This window comes from Lithobates pipiens, unplaced genomic scaffold (genome assembly GCF_037356315.1).
Source record: "Lithobates pipiens isolate NorthernLeopardFrog02 unplaced genomic scaffold, aLitPip1_a1.2 Scaffold_3, whole genome shotgun sequence".
Classification (NCBI taxonomy): domain Eukaryota; kingdom Metazoa; phylum Chordata; class Amphibia; order Anura; family Ranidae; genus Lithobates; species Lithobates pipiens.
This window is the reverse complement of record NW_027507790.1, coordinates 276635560-276657778: the sequence shown is the minus strand read 5'-3', so window position 1 is coordinate 276657778 and position 22219 is coordinate 276635560. Positions and strand designations below refer to the sequence as shown.

General features: G+C 42.8%; 1 protein-coding gene across 1 annotated transcript in view; it reads right to left on the bottom strand.

Annotated features, from left to right (window-relative positions):
* Nucleotides 1-3539: 3539 nt before the first annotated feature.
* LOC143941278 (vomeronasal type-2 receptor 116-like) overlaps nt 3540-22219 on the bottom strand; it is a 45673-nt gene continuing 26993 nt past the window's right edge. The window contains exon 2 of the mRNA XM_077463315.1: nt 3540-3770. Within this exon, the coding sequence (XP_077319441.1) occupies nt 3540-3770 (231 nt within the window). The remainder of the gene's footprint in view (nt 3771-22219) is intronic.

Below are 22219 nucleotides of genomic sequence, written 5' to 3'. Positions count from 1 at the left end.
ATACCAGACCCAAAAGGCCCAGTAATGGGCTGGGGGGGGGGGGGGGCAACATTACATTACAGCCACAAGAAGTTTTGTTTTAATTCGTTTTTATTGAGTTTACAAGAGCAAACAGAAAGTTACAATGCATCATTGTCGGTATATACTTGTTATCAACTAGCATAACTTATACAGATAGTCAAATTTACATTGCAGAGGTACAATCTCATACAGATAAACAGGTTAGTTTCCCAGCTGTGTACAATCACCTTTCTGGAGCGGTGACGCCCTCCCCACACCCAGCACTCCAATGGGATCTAACTGTGCCCTGGTGTGGGGCATGACGGCCCCCCTCCCTTGTCGTCAGAGGGATTCCTCCCTCAGGGAAACCTCCCTCCTCCATGAACCTGTAAGTGCCTTAAGTCAGTCAGATGGAGACTGTTGCCAGTCTGCAAATGCATTATAGAAAGGTGTTGATTTTATTTTCCACTATGGTGGACCTGTATACTTCCTGGTATGTAGTATCATTGAAATATTTAGCAATAAGAGATACATCATAAAGGGTAATATAAAAAAACAAATAAGGAAAACAGTACCAATTGCTGACTACCTTCTCCCCCCTCACCTTACTCCTTTCTGGAGACTCTAATTATTAAGTGAATAAGCTTGAGTTACACTTCTATGAGTGGATATTCAGTTAACCAATATTTCCAGTTATCATTACATTTTTGAATAGAGTCCTGGCTACAGGCCAGGGTTTTTTCGCATTGTACAACACTCTGTATTCTTTTAATAGTCTCTGACACGTTAGGGGCATTATTCGACTTCCACAAGTATGCAATGGTCATACGGGCTGCAGTGAAAATCTGGATTACCACAGTACGAAATTGTTTAGGTATGGTTCCTATGTTCAAATGAAGAAGAGCTAATTCCGCTTTTGGAGAGGTAAAGAAACCTGTAATTTTGGAAATGAGTGAGAATATGCCATTCCAGAAGCTACGTAGGCATTTACAGGACCAAAATATTTGATACATGGACCCATACTCCCCACATCCTCTCCAACATCTGGGGGCTGCGGTTGGGAAAATTTTGGATAATCTAGAGGGAACTAAATAGCTTCTATTAGACATTTTCAAAAAGTTGTCCCAATGGTTGACACATTTGGAGGCTTTAAAGGTTGCTAGTCTGGCCTTTTCCCAATCCCCAACCTCAAAGATTAAATTGAGGTTTTTTTTTTCCCATGTTTGCATGTAAGATGATTTAACACTGGCCATTCTAGTCTGTAGATACGTATAGTATCTGGAGATACCTCCCCTTTATATGGTCTATTCGTGAGGCCCCTCCACAACTCTTCATTCACCTTTACGCTATTTATGGGATTGCATTTAAGCAAGTGTCTGACCTGGAGCGTTTCATAGTTGCTATAAGTCGGAAGGGTAGTGGATAGATCCGAGACAAATCTTAGTCCTTTCTGAATCCATGGGAGAACCTTAAGTGATGGGATTAGATACTCTAAAGCTGAAATTGGGGTTGTAACCTCAAGGTAATCTTGTTGTGCAATTTGAGTTTGATGGGCTGATTACCAAGCACGTATGGTGGCCTTAATGGCTGGTAGATTTGGCATGTGCGTCTTGAGGCCCGTCCTATTAGCTAGTAATAGAGAGGGGAGATCCCTCGAATGCGTGAGAGCTTCCTCCAGGCCCACCCACAATTTAGTAGATGGCTTGTTGAACCATGAGTGGAGCTGTTCCAGGAGTACTGCAGTATGGTACTGATGTAAAATCGGAAGACCTATCCCCCCATCTTTTTTCGTTTTTTGTAATAGTGAGAAATGGGATTTTAGGGATCTTCCCTTGCCAGATCAATTTTTTCAATAATAGGTCAGTCTGCTTAAAAAAGGTAGGGGGAAGCACAGTTGGCACTGTCCTAAACAGATACAGTATTTTGGGAAGTATTAACATTTTAAATGCCGCTACACGCCCTAGCCAGTTGAGTTCATAATTGGCAATACGTTGAGTGTCTAGGGTGATAGTTTGTAGCAGTGGTTGGAAGTTGACCTTAAATATGTTGGAGGTAGGGGTTGTCAAGGTTATACCCAGATAAGGTAATTTGTAGCGTTCCCATACATATGGAAATTGTTTCTGTAGATGAGTGATCTTAAGGGCTGAGATGTTAATTGGTAATATAGTAGACTTAGTTGTGTTGAGTTTATAATAGGAAACACCACTAAATTTAGTAAGTATGGACTGAACAGCAGGGAGGGACACATCTGGGTTGGTGACGGTCAGCACCACATCATCCACAAAAAGGCCAATTTTGTGGTGCTGATCCGCCACCATTATTCCCGTAACCTCCCGACTGTTCCTAATTGCTTCAGCCAAGGGTTCCATTATGAGCGTGAAAATGATAGGGGACAGTGGGCCCTCCTGCCTAGTGCCGTTGGTTATTTGAAAGGGCGTAGATAGAGCATTAGAGGTGTATATACATGCCGAAGGGTTAGAATAGAGAGCCAAAATAGCAGACTGCACCAGCCCATGTATGCCGAATTTATCCAGGGTAGCTCGTAAATAGCCCCAGTGCACCCTATCAAATGCCTTCTCGGCATCAAGGGCCAAGAAGATCTTAGGCGTTTTCCGCAGTTCCACAGTGCGAATTAAGTCAAGCATGCGGCGGTTGCCGTCTGGGGCCTGCTTACCCTGGATAAATCCCACCTGATCAGGTTTGATCAATTTAGGAGAAAGAGCAGCCAGTCTATTCGCCAAGACTTTGGCATATATTTTGAGGTCGGAGTTCAACAACGAAATGGGGCGAAAGTTTTGTGTGCAGTCCGGGGATTTACCTGGTTTAGGGAGTGTTACTATTACTGCTCTCAGCATTTCGGATGGAAAATCCCCTCCCACTGCCACCTGATTGAATAGTTTTCCTAAGTAAGGAACCAGATTATTATGAAACATTTTGTAATATTCTGCAGGCCACAAGCAGTTTTAAATGACTTTTTTTTCCTTTAGAAATGTCATTTTGTGCAGGGACTGTTCTAAACACAGGAAACATGCACCACCTTACAGGCATACTATAGACACCCCCCAGGCAGGATATTTAAAGGAATATTACACTTTTATTGTTTCACTTTAAGCATTATTCAAATACATGTCCCCTGGGAAGGACCCAGGTCCCTAAACACTTTTTATGACAATAACTTGCATATTAGCCTTTAAAAATAGCACTTTTGATTTTTCACATTTGAGTCCCATAGACTTTAACGGGGTTTGCGTGTTCGCACACATTTTTGGTCTGTTTGCATGTTCTGCCGCAAACTGAACCGGGGGTGTTCAGCTCATCCCTATTGACCACATAGATAAGACTTTCTCGGGTGGACCTCCTATACTATATATACAGTGCAGCATTATAGAAACTTACTCCATGAATAGAAAATCACTCCATGAGTTACCCCTTTCAATTACAGGTATATTTGCAAGTATATCATAATATGAAACTAAACAATCCCTATAAATTCTAATTGTAAATCTCTTTAGCAAACAATACAAACAGAAAACAATCAACTAATGTCTTACTTTGCCTTTTTTCCAGAAGATGGGATTACTCGGATTGGTAAGTATTTCAGCCACAAAGTCTGGTCTTATACTGGCAATTTTGTTATATGAATAATGTGTACTGTTAACATAAACCCAGCTTTCTAAAATAAGATTGGTTGGAACTTCTCTTCTCTCATTGAAATAGATCTCGGCACCAGATGGTTCCATGTAATGAACATTTCTCACATATTTGTGCAGCTTTTCATGGAAGACAGAAATACAAAAGTTTACCATATCACCATAACACCAATTTAAAGGATAAGTTAATCTTTTTTTAAGTTTAACATATTACAGATGCACCGGCCCCCGCTTCCCCTGACCCCCCCCCCATTTTGACAGCTAACAGGGGATCTCCTCTCCCTGCTATCTATCACTATTTGAAAAAAAAAAATTGGCATTGCGGGGCTCGGCCTGCCCAGATGCTTCATTCTTTAATAGTATTTTTTGAATAGGAAGACTATAAGTCACGACAGCCTCAGCAGTTGTTGGTACTTTCCAGACTCCTAGGAAAGAAAAAATAAATAATTGCATATTTTTTACCTGCAAAAACATGTGCATGCATTTATTTATTTATTTTAAATGTGAACTTATCCTTTAACCACGTGCTTACTGTGCACTTAAACCCCCTCCTATCCAGACCAATTTTCAGCTTTCAGTGCTGATGCATTTTGAATGACAATTGCGCGGTCATACAAAACTATACCCAAATGAAATTTTTCCCACAAATAGAGCTTTCTTTTGGTGGTATTTGAACACCTCTGTGGTTTTTATTTTTTGTTAAAAATAATGTAAAAAGACAGAAGTTAAAAAATATAACGGAAAATTAATATCAAATACTTACCGTAATTTTCCTTTCCTGATAGGCTCCATGGCAGCATACGTGTGGGTAGCCCCGCCTCCACGATTACCCAATAGGACCCAACTCCCATAAATCTTTGGTCCCGGCTACTATCAGTGTTCCGTAACTAGCCAACTCCAGACATTTGGGAGGGAACTCCTGCTGCCATGGAGCCTATCAGGAAAGGAAAATTACGGTAAGTATTTGATATAAATTTTCCGTTTTCCTGAAAGGCTCCATGGCAGCATACGTGTGGAAAATATCTCGCCAAACACACCCGGTGGGCAAAATGTCGAGCAAAGAACAAAAGTTTATTTAGCATTGTCAACCGACAAAACTTGCAAACCAAAATTAACAGAAGACAGAGCCGCTGGCTCTACACAGTAATGAGAAACAAAGGTATTAATGGAAGACCAAGAGGCCGCTCTGCAAATAACTTCAGGCGCCACATGACGAGAAGCTGCCCACGATGTTGAAATACCCCGTGTTGAATGAGCCGTTAATGCCTCAGGAGGAGCCAAGCCCTTTGCTCTGTATGCCCTCTGAATGATCTGAACGATCCAGGTAGAGATAGATCTAGCCGAAGCTCGCAAACCTTTATTCTTGCCATGAGGGAGAACAAAAAGAAATTTTGTTTGTCTAAAAGGAGCTGTGACTTCCAAATATTGTTTAAGCGCGTGTCCTACGTCCAGAGGATGAACATCCTGACTCTCTGAGTTTTTGAAAGTGGGAAGCACAATTTCCTGATTCTCATGGAAGACCGAGGTTACTTTGGGATTCGATCCCAACATGGGAATCAATACTGCCCTGTCTGGAAAGAAAGTCAGAAAAGGTTCCTCCGAACCTAGATTCCTAATCTCAGAAACTCTCTTGGCTGAGGTTATAGCTACCAAGAAGATGGTCTTGAGAGTGAGATCCCTTATGGACAGAGGCTCTGTAGAATCCCTTCCAAAGTTTGAGAGAAAATCCAGCACTAAAGGGAGGTCCCATTTAGGAAACCTTGGTTTTCTTTGGGGTCTGAGCCTGATAGCTCCCTTGAAGAATTGTCGTACCAGTGCATGGTTTGCCCAGGAAATACCCGTAAAGGCTGAAATAGCCGACACTTGGCCTTTCAATGAACTGATAGCTAAAGGTAAATCAAGGCCTGTTTGGAGAAAGCTAAGTATGTCTTGTACTGTTGGAGAACTGCAAGAATTTTCTCTGGAGGACATATGGGCTGAAAACTTGGACCATATGCGCTCATATACCCTATTAGTACTGCCACGTCTGGAATTGAGAAAGGTTGGAATGACTTCTTCTGGACAACCAAGAGCTTCTAGCCTTTCCCTCTCAAAAACCATACCTTGAGGTGCAGACATGATGGGCATGGATGTAACCTTGTGCCTTGAGATAGCAAATCCGGCCTGAGAGGCAGGGGAACTGGCTCTTGATAACTGAGGAGCAGCAGTAGAGGGAACCAAGGTCTGTTGGGCCAGAATGGAATCACTGCGAGAATCTCCACCATCTCTGTCCTGAGCCTCCGAAGGAACTGCAGGATCACCGGAACTGGAGGGAAGGCATAAGCTGTCTGAAACTTCCAATGTTCTGTGAGGGCATCTATCCCCTATGCCTGAGGATCCCTGAACCTTGAGTAATATTTCGGAAGCTTCCGATTGCACGGGGAAGCGAACAAGTCGACTTCCAGGGACAATCCTAAGGTCAGGAGCCAATCGAATACTTCTCCGTGTAGGGACCATTCGTTGTTGTCCAACTCGACACGCGATAGGAAGTCCGCCTGAACATTCTGCACCCCTGGGATGTAGACTGCAGAAAGGTTGGACAAATTCTTCTGAGCCCAATTCATTATCGGCTCCATCTCCTGTAACAGGGACCAGCTGCGTGCTCCCCCTTGCTTCTTTACGTAAGCCACCGCGGTTGTGTTGTCCAACCTTAGCATGACCGAGGCATTCGCTGTCAGATGGTGGAATGACCGAAGCACCTGGAAGGCCGCTCTTAGCTCCAGAACATTGGAGACGACTCTTTGTGATGGAAATGTCCACCTGCCCTGAGCGACATCCGAAAGGCAGTGAGCACCCCATCCTCGGTTGCTGGCATCTGAAGTTATCGTGACCCATGAGATGGGAATGATCAAATGGTGGTTGCGCAGGTTCTTCCCCTGCAGCCACCAAAGAAGAGACGTCCTCATGGCTGGAGTGAGGAATATGCGCTGTGTCTGGCTGGATAAGTCCCACTGCTGTAGAAACCCCTTCTGAAAGGGACGAGTGTGCCACTGGGCCCACTTTACCATGGGAATGGTGGCTGACATTGTGCCAATCACCTTCAGACATTGGAGAGCCGAGAGATGGGATGATGCAAGGGCTGCATGAATCCTGTCTCGTATGACTCCAACCTTCTCTTCTGGAAGGGCAATAGTACCTTCTACTGTGTTGAACTGTGCCCCTAGGAAAATAAGAGACTGAGTTGTATCTAGGTGACTCTTCTCTAATTTCAGAAGCCACCCAAACTCCTGTAGAGTGGAGATGACTAGGTCTTTGTGCTCCAAGAGCTGCTCTCTGTTCTGGGATAGCAGAAGAAGGTCGTTGAGATAGTGGTGGAGACGAACACCTTTGACTCTGAGAAAGGCCACAACTGCCAAAAGAACTTTGGAGAAGACCCGTGGGGACGTTGTTAACCCAAAGGGAAGACATGTAAATTGAAGATGTTGATTGCCTACCGCAAAGCGGAGGTACTGTTGAAACTCCTTTGCCACGGGGACATGGAAGTAAGCGCCTTCAAGTCGAATGATATCATCCAGTCCCCCAGATACACTGACTGCTGTATGGTAAGCAGAGATTCCATCTTGAACTTCTCTTTGTGAATGAAGGAATTGAGATGGGTCAAATCTATTACCGGCCTCCATGTGCCGTTTTTTTTTTGAACCAGAAACAGAGGGGAATACATGCCCTCTCCACGTTCTTCTTCTGGAACGGGAACGGCTGCGCCTTGACCCAGTAAAGAGTTCACGTAGGTCAATAGGACTTGTTTCTTCTCTTTTGATTCTGGAAGATTTGTGGGAATAAATCTTAGCCTTGGGGTGCTGATAAAACCCCACTTGTGACCTGAGGAAACTGTTTTTACTGTCCAAAAATCCCGAATTGAGGCCGCCCAAACATGCCTGAAGTGGCGAAGACGAGCCCCCACCTGACAAGTTTGAGCGGGCCCAACTTCAAAAGGATTTTGCGGAATCCTGCTTGCCGGACGAACCCCCTTTTGAGGTATTTTTGAAAGAAGACTGCCTGGATCTCCATGACCTTGAGAATTCTCGACCAGATCTATAGCTCCGCGCCTCCCTGGCACGATCAGGGCCTTGTCTTCTAGGAAATGGACGCTTTTGATTTTGAAGACGTCTGTCCTGGGGAAGAAACCCAGATTTCCCACCTGTAGCCCGGGATATGGCAGTATCCAGCTTGTTACCAAACAAAGATGACCCCTCAAAAGGAATACGGCACCAGGCCTGTTTGGATGCTGGATCCGCCAGCCATGGACGGAGCCATAACGTGCGGCGTGCTGAGACCGCTGCTAACATATCCCGAGATATCAGGCGAATAACATCAATAGATGCCTCCCCCAAAAAGGCAGACGCCATCCTGATCTTGAATAGGGGAGTCTTTGGGTGTTTCAATAGAAATACCCCTCAGGAAATCTTCTACGGAATCAGCCCAGGATTCTATGGCCTTAGATACCGCTGCCATTGCAAGCACTGGTTTGCAAGCCATTCCAGAAGTCAGGTATATCCTTTTAAGGTCTGAATCGATCCGCCTTTCCAAAGGATCTTTAAAAGATACCGTATCCTCTAAGGGTAGGGTTACATATCTCACCAAATGCATGAGCGCTGCATCCACTAGTGGTGCTGACTCCAGGTGCTTCACATCCTCTTCTTTAAAAGGGTATAACTTCAGGATTTTTGACTGCATGGAACCCTTTTTATCCATCTTGCTCCATTCCTCGGTAATAATGTCACCCAACTCTGAAAGGAAAAGAAAATATTGTCGCTCCTTATTGAGCTGTTTAAAGAACTTTCTCTGCTTTCGTGGGGAAGTAACAAGGTCTTCCCACTTCAGAGCCTCTCTCATTGCTTTGACCAATGAAGGCACCAGTCCATAGTCAAATCCTAAACCAGGATCCCCACAGTCAGATTCACTGTCTGAGATGGGAGCAGATAGGCGACTTGGTTGAGAGGATTCCCATGTCTCCTGCAATAGGTTCTCTCCAGTTGGAGGAGCTAATAATTCTGACGGGGATTCACACAGCTGTAGAGCGTCCCTCTCCTGCAAGGACTCCTTCACAACCCGTCTTACTAATGACTCCAAACGCTGGTCTGCACCATCCCTTTCATCTGCAGCTTTGGAGAAGCAATGATCGCATAAGGATTTGTCTGATGGAACAGGCATCTTGCACCCCCAGCATGATTTTTCCGTATGCTTGCTGGAGTGAGCAGCAGGGGGGTGAGAATAATTCTTATCACGCTGTTCAGACCTTGACCTATGCTGGCTAGACCTTGAGGAGGATTTATGGCGGTGTGATCTTGATGATCCACTGCGTCTAGAAGTGTTAGGCTGTGGATCAGACCCAGAAGGGCTGTAAAGATAAAACAGACAGAGATAGAAAAAGATACACAGTCAATCCTACCTATGCAAAACTCTCTCCAATATATAAAAAACATGAATGCTAGCAACCTACCTAACATGAGCGGGCTGGCCACTAGGAGGCAGTAAGGCGTCCATATTCCAAAATAAACCCACAGTTTAAGAAACACTGCAACCAAAGAGAAAAAATAAAAATACATTTTTTTTTTTTAAGTAAGCATTTCCCCAGCCTAAGGGACATGCTCTTACCTTAAACCACCGCACTGACAGCCCCGGGAAGTCGCTGCGACCACTGCAAACATTCCCAGGGTTCTGACAGCTTCCAAAGCCTTTTAAATTTGGCGCCCGTGACGTCATCGCCGACGTCAGACGCGAGGAGCACGCGCGCATGTGCGGGAACCAAGCCTCGGTCTCACACCGTGTTCGCACATACGCAGAACGCCTGCATAACCCTAAAGTAGGAGAGAGGTTTGCTGGAACGTGGAAGCGAACGCAAACGGCATGGAGGAGACCGCTAGACAAACAAGAGGAGAAAAACACACAAATACAATGCTGCCATGGATAGACAAAAGTCTCACCACTCCACCAACGATCACCTGGTCGAACGGACTGGAACACACACGCCGCACCTCCAAGCAGATAATGGTCACCCATAGCAACGGGACACAGACCGTGCGCACTCAGGTAGGAAATCCTTTCTTCAGCGCTACTCTGCAGATACACTCCATACCCTGCTTAACAGTCAGGGCCTATCGGAGGAAAAATTCTCAGTCAATCAGCCAATCGATCGTCGTGAAGTTTTGTTTCCAGGAAAGAAACCATCTGGTCCTACTGGGGAGGACAAAAAAGGAACACTGATAGTAGCCGGGAGCAAAGATTTATGGGAGTTGGGTCCTATTGGGTAATCGTGGAGGCGGGGCTACCCACACGTATGCTGCCATGGAGCCTTTCAGGAAATATATATTTTTTATTTTGTTATAAAATTTTAAAACAGGTAATTTTTGTCTGTCATTGATGTACGCTGATGAGGCGACACTAATGGGCACAAATTGGTGGCAGTGATGGTCACTGATAGGTGGTAGTGATGGGCACTGATCGGTTACACTGATAGGCAGCACTGTTAGGTGACACTGATTGGCACCACTGGTGGGCATTTATAGGTGCCACTTGTGGGCATTGATAGGTGCCACTTGTGGGCACTTTGGGCACTGTCAGGTGGCAATGGCAGGTGGCATAGATGAGGCATAATTTCTGTGTGTGGCTGTGTGTAAATATATACACGGTTCCTTTAAGAATATAAAATAATATAAGCCAATACCCAGTGCAGCTGCCAACCACTGGAAAAATGGATAACAGAATTCATAAAACAAGGAGCAGCGCTCAATAGGAAAAGCATAATAACTTGTAAGTCTTTGGATAAATAAAAAGGTGATTTTATTGCACTTGAAGTGGAAACAATAAAAACTGCAGCAACTGTCAATAATATAAAAAATACTTTCAGAAGGTTGCAAAAACAGTCATAAAATATGGTACCACTAGGCAGACAGTTTTTTTTTTATAATCACTTTTTTCTTTATTAACACAAATTTCATCGTGCAACATAAAAATACACACAACAAAAATATGTATATAAATCTTTCCACCTACTCTTCTAATTTACAGAATAAAAAAAAGAAGAGAAACCCCCCAAGGGAAATACATAAGGTCTGTGATCATATCATAATCAGGATAGAAAACTGAAAGCAAACAGAAAAAAATAATAATAATTCACAGCAATTTATGCAAAATAAAAACATAACCAACACTAAATGTGTGCAACATATTATTCAATATATAATTAAGAAGGAGGCTTTAGAGCACCCTTTTAAACGTGTCAAACTTGATGCCAAAAAAAAAATATATATTTTCATCATCCTCAGTAATATTAAGAATATTTATTTAGTGTAACCTCGCCCTTCTACTTCATTAAATATTTATTCATTCCTCTCTTCATTCCATATCAATATCTCCTTCCACCCTCCTTTATGTGCATTAATAAAGTGTTACCAATCCCGTGCCTAATTCATTACTATAAATTATTCTCTTCCTTTAATGAAATTAACCATCACTCCATTGTGATTCCCACCCAAAAAAACAAAAAAAAAACCTTGATTTCCCCTCACCAGATGTATGCCCAGGCTATCCGATCCATAGCACAACAATGCTCCCCAGAGGATTGTTTAATCTGCCCCTATTTCTGAGGAGTAAAACAACCATCCTGCCCATATGTCTTTTAATTTATTATATTGATCCTTAACCATATGTACCCATCTCTCTGCTTCCATTATTTTTTCTACCTCCCTTTTCCAGTTCATTATAGTGGGACATCTGGACTGTTACCAAAATCTAGGTTTCAATGTTTTATCTGTATTTAGCAAATGTGGAGTAATGCTTCTCTTATAGAACTGATGATGGCATCTCATGAAAGAGGAAATGTAATAGGGAAAGTTCTATAGGTCTGAGTGTCATTCTTTTAATCCATGGTGCTATTGCCTCCCAAAATACCTTAATACCTTAACCACCATAAATTAAGAAATTAGCCCTTTTGGTTACATCCCCTCCAGCAGTTAACATTTACCGATGGGTACATCTGTGCCAACTGAACTGGTGTATGGTACCATCTTGTCAAAAACTTATAAGAACGTTCCTGTATATGAGAGCTTATTGAAATATGGTGTGTTGTCCTAATCAACTCTTGAATTTGTTCAGATGTAAAATGATGACATATCTCTCTTCCCCATTCTCTAATAAAATAGGGAGTTGTACACTGGGCACTCAGAACCAATTTATACATTTGGGGCAACATGTGGCCCGCCTCTGATATATTAGCACACCATAAAGTAGTAAGTGGGTTTGCTAGACTTATCTGATGCTTCCAATTGTTAAAAAAAAATCCACCAATTGACATGTGGCCATTGGTATTTCCCCTAAAGTCGAAGTTAACTTCATCAAGGGTAATAATTTGCCCTGTAGGGCCATTCTAGGGCAATTAACCTTTCCATCCATTCCCCATCGATCTAAACTTCCATTCTCTTCCCCTGGGGGAAACCAGGGGAATCCTTCTAATGGTGTCATGGGGGATATTGGTGGAGAAAACTTTCCGGTATTATTCATTCTATCCCATAAGGATAGTGTTGATTTTGTTAAAGGTAATACCCATTCCAATAAACCCCTATAAGAGGCTGGGATCCATGGGGCTCCCGCCAAAATCCTACCTTCTAGTGTCTTCTCCAAAGGCACTCAAAGTTTACTGACAGAGTCATGGCACCAGTTTATAATACACACCAAGGACATGGCTCTGTAATACATTGCTATGTCCAGAAGCCTTACTCTCCCCTCCTGTTTAGGTCTCCCCAAAATCTCATATGCCAGCCTGGGGTGTTTGTCTACCCACACACACATCATATAATGTAATGTCGGGTCCCGGCATTATGGATGAAAATTATTGAGAAAAACTGCATTGGTACCCCCTCCCAAGCCAATTACCAGGCCCTTTGAAAAAAAGAAAAGTTGTGAGGCCCCAGGTGGTCCAAACAAGACAGGGTCTGTAGGTTTGTTCTTAAATTGAATCTGTTTGTTAAACAGGGGCAGAAAAATTGGGCCTTAGATGGTGGTGGTACAACACTGTAAAGCCTCACAGATATTCTTGTTGAGAACAGGAACGAGCCCTGCTGTTAAATATTTAATCAAAATTGTAATTACATGCCCCTGTTAAACAGGGGCAGAAAAATTGGGCCTTAGGCACTGGTGGGGGTGCCACAACACTGCAACCCCTCACAGAAACTCTAGTTGAGCGCAAGAACAAGCCCTGCTGTGAAATATTACAGCAAAAATTTTAATTGCACACCCCTGTTAAAAAGGGGCAGACAAATTGGGCCTTAGGCAGTGGTGGTGGTGCCACAACACTGAAGACCCTCACAGATACTCTGGTTGAGCACAGGAACGAGCCCTGCTGCAAATATTATAGCAAAAATTGAAATTACAATTTTATTACATTTTAAAAAGTTTATTACAGAATCTCCCCCTTTACAGTATTGTACTTACACTTTTCCAGAATATAAGAGGCATATAACAAAGTTGTATCCGTCAGAATCCAATGATAGCAACCCTTAATCTGCTCAGTGTGATATTCAAACTCCGGTGATGTCTACCAATCAGATGATGTCTATCAATGATGAAATGCATCAGGGCATGGCGACATGACAAGCATTGGAATTGAGTGAGAACCTTTGAAAGAAATACCTTGTGTCCGTATACCGGGGTTTGAATACCGTGCTGAATGGCTTAAGGGTTACTATCATTGGATTCTGTCGGATACAACTTTGTTATATGCCTCTTATATTCTGGAAAAGTGTAAGTGCAATACTGTAAAGGGGGAGATTCTGTAATAAACTTTTTGAAACAGTATTACGCTATGGAGCCTGTTTTATTTTCTTCCTTTATGTGAACGAGCCCATAGAGTAAAAGAGGTGTTCATCCCGCCATTAGCCCATCCTGGTATGCAGCAACCTGAGCTGAGATCTGGAGCCACGAACGATCCATTGGTATAAGCTCAAGTTCCAGCTATGTGTGGTAAGAATTTAATCTATAGGGGATATAATCTCCTCGATCCAGGATTGCAGAGTGGTTGAAAGGATAATTCCTTGTGATCTCACTTACGGGGTTATTTATATATGCTCATTACCTGCACTTTGGACTGTGAAACTTACACCTTTTTACTGCAGTTAAAGACTTTTATTCATTTGATTATTATTATAGTCATTATTCAGTAATTTATTTATTTCTGCAGTGGATTATGGTTTGATTATTATGGTTGTTTCCAGTGCTGCTTACACAGATTCATTTCTCTAGCCAGCTTTGATCTAATTTCTGTGTATATATGTATATTTAATGCACTGCAGATCACTGAATCGCCTGCCTGAAAGTGTATTTGAAAACGTACACCAGGAATGGCCTGCAGTCAGATATAGGCTTGGCTTGACTGGAATGCAGTGGATAAATGTATATATATATATTTTATGCACTGCAGCTCACTGAATCACCTGCCTGTAATGTAATTTTGTGCAGGGACTGTTCTAAGCACAGGAAACACGCAACTTTACAGCCATATTATAGAAACCCCCCAGATATGAAATTTAAAGTAATATTTTGCTTTTATTTTTTCACTTTGAGCATCATTAAAACGTGCTTTTTTTAAACTTTTTTTTTTCCATTGATACATGTCCCCTGGGGCAGCACCCAGGCCCTCAAACCCTTTTTAGGACAATAACTTGCATATTGCAATGGAAGGGATTATCACTAAGTCAAAAGTCTGTGGTGAGGTGGTCCCATCCCCAGTAGAATTAAGAAGAGAAATCCCCCTTGAATGGGACTTTGGAAGACCACCAACGCCAAAATACAGTTAAAACATATATATACTTTATAAATAGCGTAAGTAAGTGTCGACACTTACACGCCTTTGACCAGATAATGTCGATCCATTTGTGGGTATACAAGCCCACAGGCATCAATGACAACCCAAGTTTTTTTGGGGGGACAATTAGGTCCAACGGGGATATTTGCTATTAAGCTAATAAACCCCCTCTATGTGCCATTGGGAATGGTGGATGTTGAAGTGGTAGTCCATTGTGATCATTCAAAAAGGACATTGTCTGGCGACAGTATTACCATCTCTCATTAGTATACTATGATGCGCGATACATTTTGAGTGTACTCAAGTGTATCTATTACACACGCAATTTACCAGAAATACTACTGTGCCATCAAGTTTTGCTCTCCACCCCTGATGAAAGTTCTGTGACAACAGCAACTGGAAACGCATCGGGTGTGGGTCTTCTAGGAGAGTATTTACTTTAACTGTTTATTGGTTGGCCTATTGTAGGGATGAGCTTCGTGTTCGAGTCGAACGTACGTTCGACTCTAACATTGGCTTTTCGGCCGTTCGGCGAATTCCGAACGTTTGGGCCGTTTGCGTCAAAATTCGAGTGACGCGCGCGCGGACCACAATGCACTGCGGTGGCGCAGTGCATTGCTGCCCCATGATTGGCCAAGCATGCACTGTGACCCCGCATGCTTGGCCAATCGTAGCACCGGCAGAGAGGAGAGCCATGATTGGCCACAGGCATCCTGCCTGTGGCCAATCATAGCTCAGGCTGTGTAGTGCACGCCCCACACTATATAAGGCCGCCTTTGAGGCGGCCTCCTGTAGTGTGTTACTTAGCATCTGAAGCAGTGGGTGTTCTGTGTACCTTCAACACAGTACACACCAATCGTTTTTGGCTGATTTCCTATCTTGCTGCTGTGTAGTGGTTGTTGTCTGTGCCCTGACCGCAGTATACACCACTATATTCACCTCACCTATATAGCTAGTGATCTTAACTGCCCATTGCCGATTAACGGCTTCAGGGCGGTTGTTTAACTCTGAGAGGCCGTTAATTAACGGCCTCCCAGAATTCTGCTCTCACGTGCCCCGAGGTGCGCGCACTCGAGAGCATCCGTGACCTCCGGGTCCTGTGGACGATCGGTACAGCGGAGGGGAAAGAGATCGGTGTCAGCAGCGATGTGGGCTGCATCTGCAGTGCCCACATCGCTGCTCACCGAATTTAACCCCTCAATTCCCTGCCAATACTCTGCAATACCAGTGCATACTCTGCAGTACCCTGCCATTACTCTGCAGTACCCCGCCATTACTCTGCAGTACCCCGCCATTACTCTGCAGTACCCTGCCATTACTCTGCAGTACCCTGCCATTACTCTGCAGTACCCCCCATTACACTGCAGTAACCCCCATTACTCTGCAGTACCCCCCATTACTCTGCAGTACCCCCCAATACTCTGCAGTACCCGCCATTACTCTGCAGTACCCGCCATTACTCTGCAGTACCCCCAATACTCTGCAGTACCCTGCCATTACTCTGTAGTACCCCCCAATACTCTGCAGTACCCTGCTATTACTCTGTAATACCCCGCCAATACCCCGCCAATACTCTGTAATACCCTGCCATAAATTGCCATACCCAGCCATACTCAGAGATACCCAGCCATACTCGGTGATACCCTGAAATATCCAGCCATAGACGCCCCCCACCCCTCACCACCCTCCGGTGCTTCTACCAACTCGCCAGTACGATCAAAGCCAGAATCTTTTTTTTATTTTTTATTCCAGGCTTCCCAGCCTAGAGGTGAGATGTGGGGTCATATTGACCCCCCAGATTTCACTGTAAAGAGGACCTGTCACCCCATATTCCTATTACAAGGGATGTTTACATTTCTTGTAATAGGAATAAAAGTGATCAAAAATATATTTTTGGGGAAAAAAATTTCAAACTAAAATAAATAAAGTAAAATGAACAATAAAAAAATAAAATGTCCCCATGTGCTCGCATGTGCCACACATGTGAGGTATCGCCGAGAATGTTAGAGCGAGAGCAATAATTCTAGTCCTAGACCTCCTCTGCAACTCAAAACATGTAACCAGTAAAAAAAAAATTTACCTATGGGGATTTTTTAAGTAGCGACGTTTGGCGCCATTCCACGGGCATGTGCAATTTTGAAGAGTGACATGTTTGATATCTATTTACTCAGCATAACTTCATCTTTCACTTTATGCAAACATTGGGCTAACAAGTGGTTAATAATAGAGCTTGCAGTCAGTAGTGTTAGGAGATAGTGCGTGCTGTCTGCGTGCTCTGTACCCAGTATATACCGCTATAATATAGGACAGGCCCCTACTTTCAAACATCCAACTTACAAACATCTCCTACTTGCAAACGCAAGGAAGACAGCAGCAAGTGAGATGAAAAAAGATGGACGACAAAACAAATTATACAGGGGTGATAACCCTTCCCTATGTTTTCCAAAAAGCTTAAAAATAGTTTTTTTGACTGGAGCTACACTTTAAAAATGTACCGGTTGAAAATGACAAACAGATTCAACTTAACACAACAAACCTACACAGTCCCTGTCTTGTTTGCACCGCCTGTATACTGCTGTTCTGAGTATATAGGGCCTGGGGGCCACACGCATTTCCTTTTTTTAATATGGGTACGGGGTTCCCCTTAATATGCGTACAAGACCCAAAGGGGCTGGTAATGGGCAGGGAGGGCCATTTTTTTTCTGAATGATTTTCAACCATATTGCAGGAACCAGATATAACATTAAAACCGCAAGCAGTTTTAAATGGTGTTATTTCCGTTTAATGTCATTTTGTGCAGGGACTGTTCTAAACACGGGAAACACGTGGCACTTCACAGGCATACTACAGACACCCCCCAGGCACCATATTTAAAGGAATATTTCACTTTTTTTTTTCACTTTAATCGTCATTAAAATCAGTGCTCCCGCCAAAACGGCAGTTTTTAAAACTTTTTTTTGCAGTGACCCATGTCCCCTGAGGCAGGAGCCAGGTCTCCAAACCCTTTTTAGGACAGTATCTTGCATATTAGCCGTTAAAATTAGCACTTTCCATTTCGAACGTTCGAGTCCCATAGACTTCAATGGGGTTCTAACGTTCGTACCGAACGCGGGGGTCGTTCGCAAGTTCTGGTGCGAACCGAACTGGGGGGTGTTCGGCTCATCCCTAGCCTATTGTAACAACCTATGTGTTTGCATTTATGTATCAGAGATATTGTAGGTCTGCATGTCTCTTTTTATACATATTTGTTCGCTAATTATTAAGTATATATATGTTTTAACTGTATTTTGGTGTTGGTGGTCTTCCAAAGTCCCATTCAAGGGGGATTTTTCTTCTTAATAACTGGCATATTAGCCTTTTGATTTCTCACATTTGAGTCCCATAGACTTTAATGTTGTTTGAATGTTCGCATGAACTTTCAATCCGTTCGCATGTTCTGGATGCAAACCGAACCAGGGGGTGTTCGGTCCATCACTATTCACGATTAGGATTCAGCATACAAGTTGATGAAACTCTCAATTGGATACCATAGATCTGTGGCTCTGTGGGAAATGATTTGACAATCACTGCATTGCCCACATAACACTCCAATGATGTTTAATTCAGACAAGTGAACTGCCACCACACAGAGAATACACTTACCAGACGACCCACAGGGATAAGCATATGGCTTTAGCCCAGCCCAGGCCTTTGACCAGAAGGAAACCCCAGGATGCTATAAACTGATAGATTCTCAGGTGATTTACCATATGGTCCACAACCTTGTGGACAATGCATCAATAATCAGCCCTGTGTGATCTGACATGGAGAAAATACCATGCTGGCCTTCCAGATTTCTGGTCATACTATTTAGCCGCCCAATGGTCACAATTGGCACAATGGCATATTCCTATGCCCAGGGTCCCATGGGTTAGATTTGAGAAAGACTCAATCCTACTATACTCTATCTTTGGTATATTAGGGATAAATACAATTTCAATTCATGTTTTAGACACTCTCAACCAATTAGTCGCACATTCATACCAATTATGTAATCTACATAACAAAAAATACAAACTGATATCTAACACATCTCCACAAGCATCCTTTGTGGGAGATCAAAAATTCCCCCTCTATACACATAACACCGGAGACTTTTCATGGTGTATAAATAACAACCTCACATACCTCTCTAATTTTATAGAAAACAACAATTTTACCTCATTCTCCTCACTAAAATGTAGACATCAGATTCTCAATGCTGAGTTCAATACATTTCTTCAAATTAGACACCTTTTTACCACATAATTTCAAACAACAAATGCACAATCTCCGAAATGAGTATTACCACCCCGATCCACCCCTGCTCGATGATCTGGGCAGAGTTGGAGACTTCCATGCATCAGCTTAGGAATCTTTGCCTACGTCCCATGCTCTTTACTCTTTCTATATGGAAGAAATGTGCCCAGCGTTTCTCCCTGGCCTCCCCATGTTCACCATTATTAAATGTACTGTTTAACCCTGACATTCCAGACAGCCTATCTTACTCTCGTATGCTCCCCTGGACGCATGCTGGTATCTTCCAACTTCGTAATTTGGTACACCCACTTACTCATTCGCTTCTGTCTTTTGCCGACATCCAACGTAAACTTCAGGTCCCCAAAGGTCTATTTTACTCCTATCTTCAAATTAGACACTATTTTAGCTCCAAAAATCCCACCCTTACCCTGAACAAACCTACTCCCTTTGAGCTTCTATGTTCCCAAGGCCCATACCGAACCCGTCTCATCTCCAAGATTTACAGATACCTACAGGCCACTCCCTCTCTCCCTGGACCCAGTCACTTCTATATGCACAAGTGGTCCCGGCTTATTGGCCGGACCATTACTACTCCCCAGTGGCAGAAAATTTGGGAGGTAGCCTCTAAATCATCTCGATGTGTAGAACAAAAAGGAGACAATCTATAAAACTCTAATGTTTTGGTATAGGACTCCGGAGATCCTACATAAATACGATCCCGGGGTCTCCCCACTTTGCTGGAGATGTCGGAAGGCTACTGGTTCTCTTTTTCACATCTTCTGGGAATGTTCTGTAATTCAACCTTTTTGGTCCTCTATCCATACATATCTGCAAAACCTTTTCGACACCTCCCTCCCGCTAACCCCAATCCATTTTCTGCTAGGCTTGCCCTTCCCTGACCTACCCGCAAACGCCCAGAAACTAATAGGTTTTATTCTACTTGCAGCGAAACGAGCCATACCAGTCAGATGGCTATCGCAATCTCCGCCCACGCTCCCACAGGTATTACAAACTCTGGAACAGATCCATAGAATGAAGCACCTTACCGCTATTATTCATGACACATTGCCTAGGTTCTTCCGAGTTTGGGACTTGTGGGACCATTCACAGCTTAACCCAGGACTTCCTACAGCTCCCCCCTGGCAATGCTCACCCCCTTGAACAGAAGTGCGGTGGGGTAGTTCCACTGCCCCCCTACCTATAGCCCGCTCAGGAATCCTTGGTATTCTCCCTCACCCCTCCACCTATGTGTGTTTCACCCTGAGTCTGCCTCAGTCTGGTATAGGCTCCTCAGGGAATGAGCGTATCCCAGATCCGGTGGTTGACTATGCTTCTTATGTGGATTGCCCATGTGTTTGGCCTACCCGCACACTGGATCCTTCCCCACCCCCCTCCTGTCGCTTCCCCCCGACCCCCTTTAAACATGCTGGGTGAATTAGTACATTGGGTGTGTTTGTGACCAGATATTGCCCGACCACTGCATTTTTGTTTTTGTTTTTTTCTCCTGTTTTTCGGCCTTTGTCTGTAACATTGCTGACACTGACAATTGTTTGATGTTATACTTCCCTTTGTATATTCTCTTTGGAAAATGTTTTCAATAAAAATACAATTTACAAATGCACAATCTCCATCATTGTTCGAAAGTAGTTGTCTAAAATCACCAAGAAGATCAGGACTAATCCCAGAAATATACTCGAATTTAATAAATAATATAGAACAAAACAAACTCCCCTATATGCATAAATGGGAACAAGAATGTGAATTTACGTATACAATGGAAAACTGGGACAATTGCATCAATAATTTACATAAGTGCACCATATCAATCACAATAAAAGAGACTGCAATCAAATTATTCACAATATGGTATTATACACCAACTAAAATTCACACCATTTTCCCCACAACTCCCCAGACTTGTTTCAGAGGTTGCAACCCTATGGGTTCATTCTCACATATTTTTTGGAATTGTGAGAAAATCACACATATATGGAAACAATTAGAAAAATTTGCTTTCAAAATCTCAGATAATACTATTAACCTAATGCTCCACAACTGCTTATTATTTTCCACTATCACTGGACTTACTTCCCATAATATGAGACTGATCCACACAATATGTGTAGCGATACACTGGTTATTAGCATCTCACTGGAAATCACCATCAGTTCTATTAACACACCTGTAAACCAAGATTAAAGGGAAACAATAAATGTGAAATATTCCTTTCAATTTTGTACATGGGGGGTGTCTATAATATGTCTGTAAAGTGGCGCGTGTTTCCTGTGTATAGAACAGTCCAAGAGCAAAATTACATTTTTAAAGGAAAAAAAGTCATTCAAAAGTACTTGTGGCTATAATGAATTGTCGGTCCCGGCAATACAGGTAAAAGTCTTTAAAAAAAATGGCATGGAATTCCCCTAAAGTCTTCGGGTCTGGCATGAATATTAAGGGGAACCTCAAACCAAACAAAAAAAAGTGTGGTGATCCCCCAAATTCCATACCAGGCCCTTCAGGTCTGATATGGATATTAAGGGGAACCCCATGCCAAAATTAAAAAAAAATGGCATGGGGGTCCCCCCTCAAAATACATACCAGACCCTACAGGTCTGGTATGGATTTTAAAGGGAACCCCGTGCCAAAAATTAAAACAAAAATGGTGTGGGGTCCCCCCAAAAATCCATACCAGATGCTTATCCCAGCTCGCAACCTGGCAGGCTGCAGGAAAAGAGGGGGGGCGAGACAGCATTTAAAAGTCTATGATTTCTACCATAGACTTTAAAAGGGTGTTCCGCGGTTTTCAAATTTGCTGCAAACACCCCAAATTGTTCTCTATTCGGCAAACAGGTGAACACCCGATATATAATAATATCGTTTAAATACTATAACAAACTATATTCCTCATATATCAAAAAAGATTTTCTTGTATTATCTTGTATGTAAAATACCTGTATTATACTTTTCTATGGCATATGTCAAAGCTGTTTGTGCTGCCTTTTGTACCAAATAAAATAGTTTGTAAACAAAATAATATATATTAGCACTGATCACTGTGTTAGTGTCACTGGTTTCCAAAAAAGTGTCAAAAGTGTCAGTGTCTGATTTGTCCGCCACAATATTGTAGTCCCACTATATTTTGTAGACACTATAATGTTTGTGCAGACCAATCAATATACATTTATTGGGATTTTTTTTTACCAAAAATATGTAGCAGAATACTTTTTCATCAATAAAGTTAAAACCATCAGGGAAACAATTTGTCAGAAGAAAATATCCAACCTCAGCCAGCAAATACATAAATAGGATGTCTGCACCAACATACCGCAACCAGCAAAATTTTCACTATCCTCAATTACCGTAGATACCGCAAAAAACATCATTAATAAACTGCGTGACAGTACCTCACCTATTGACATCATCCCCACAAAACTACCGAAAGAATGCTCCGACATCG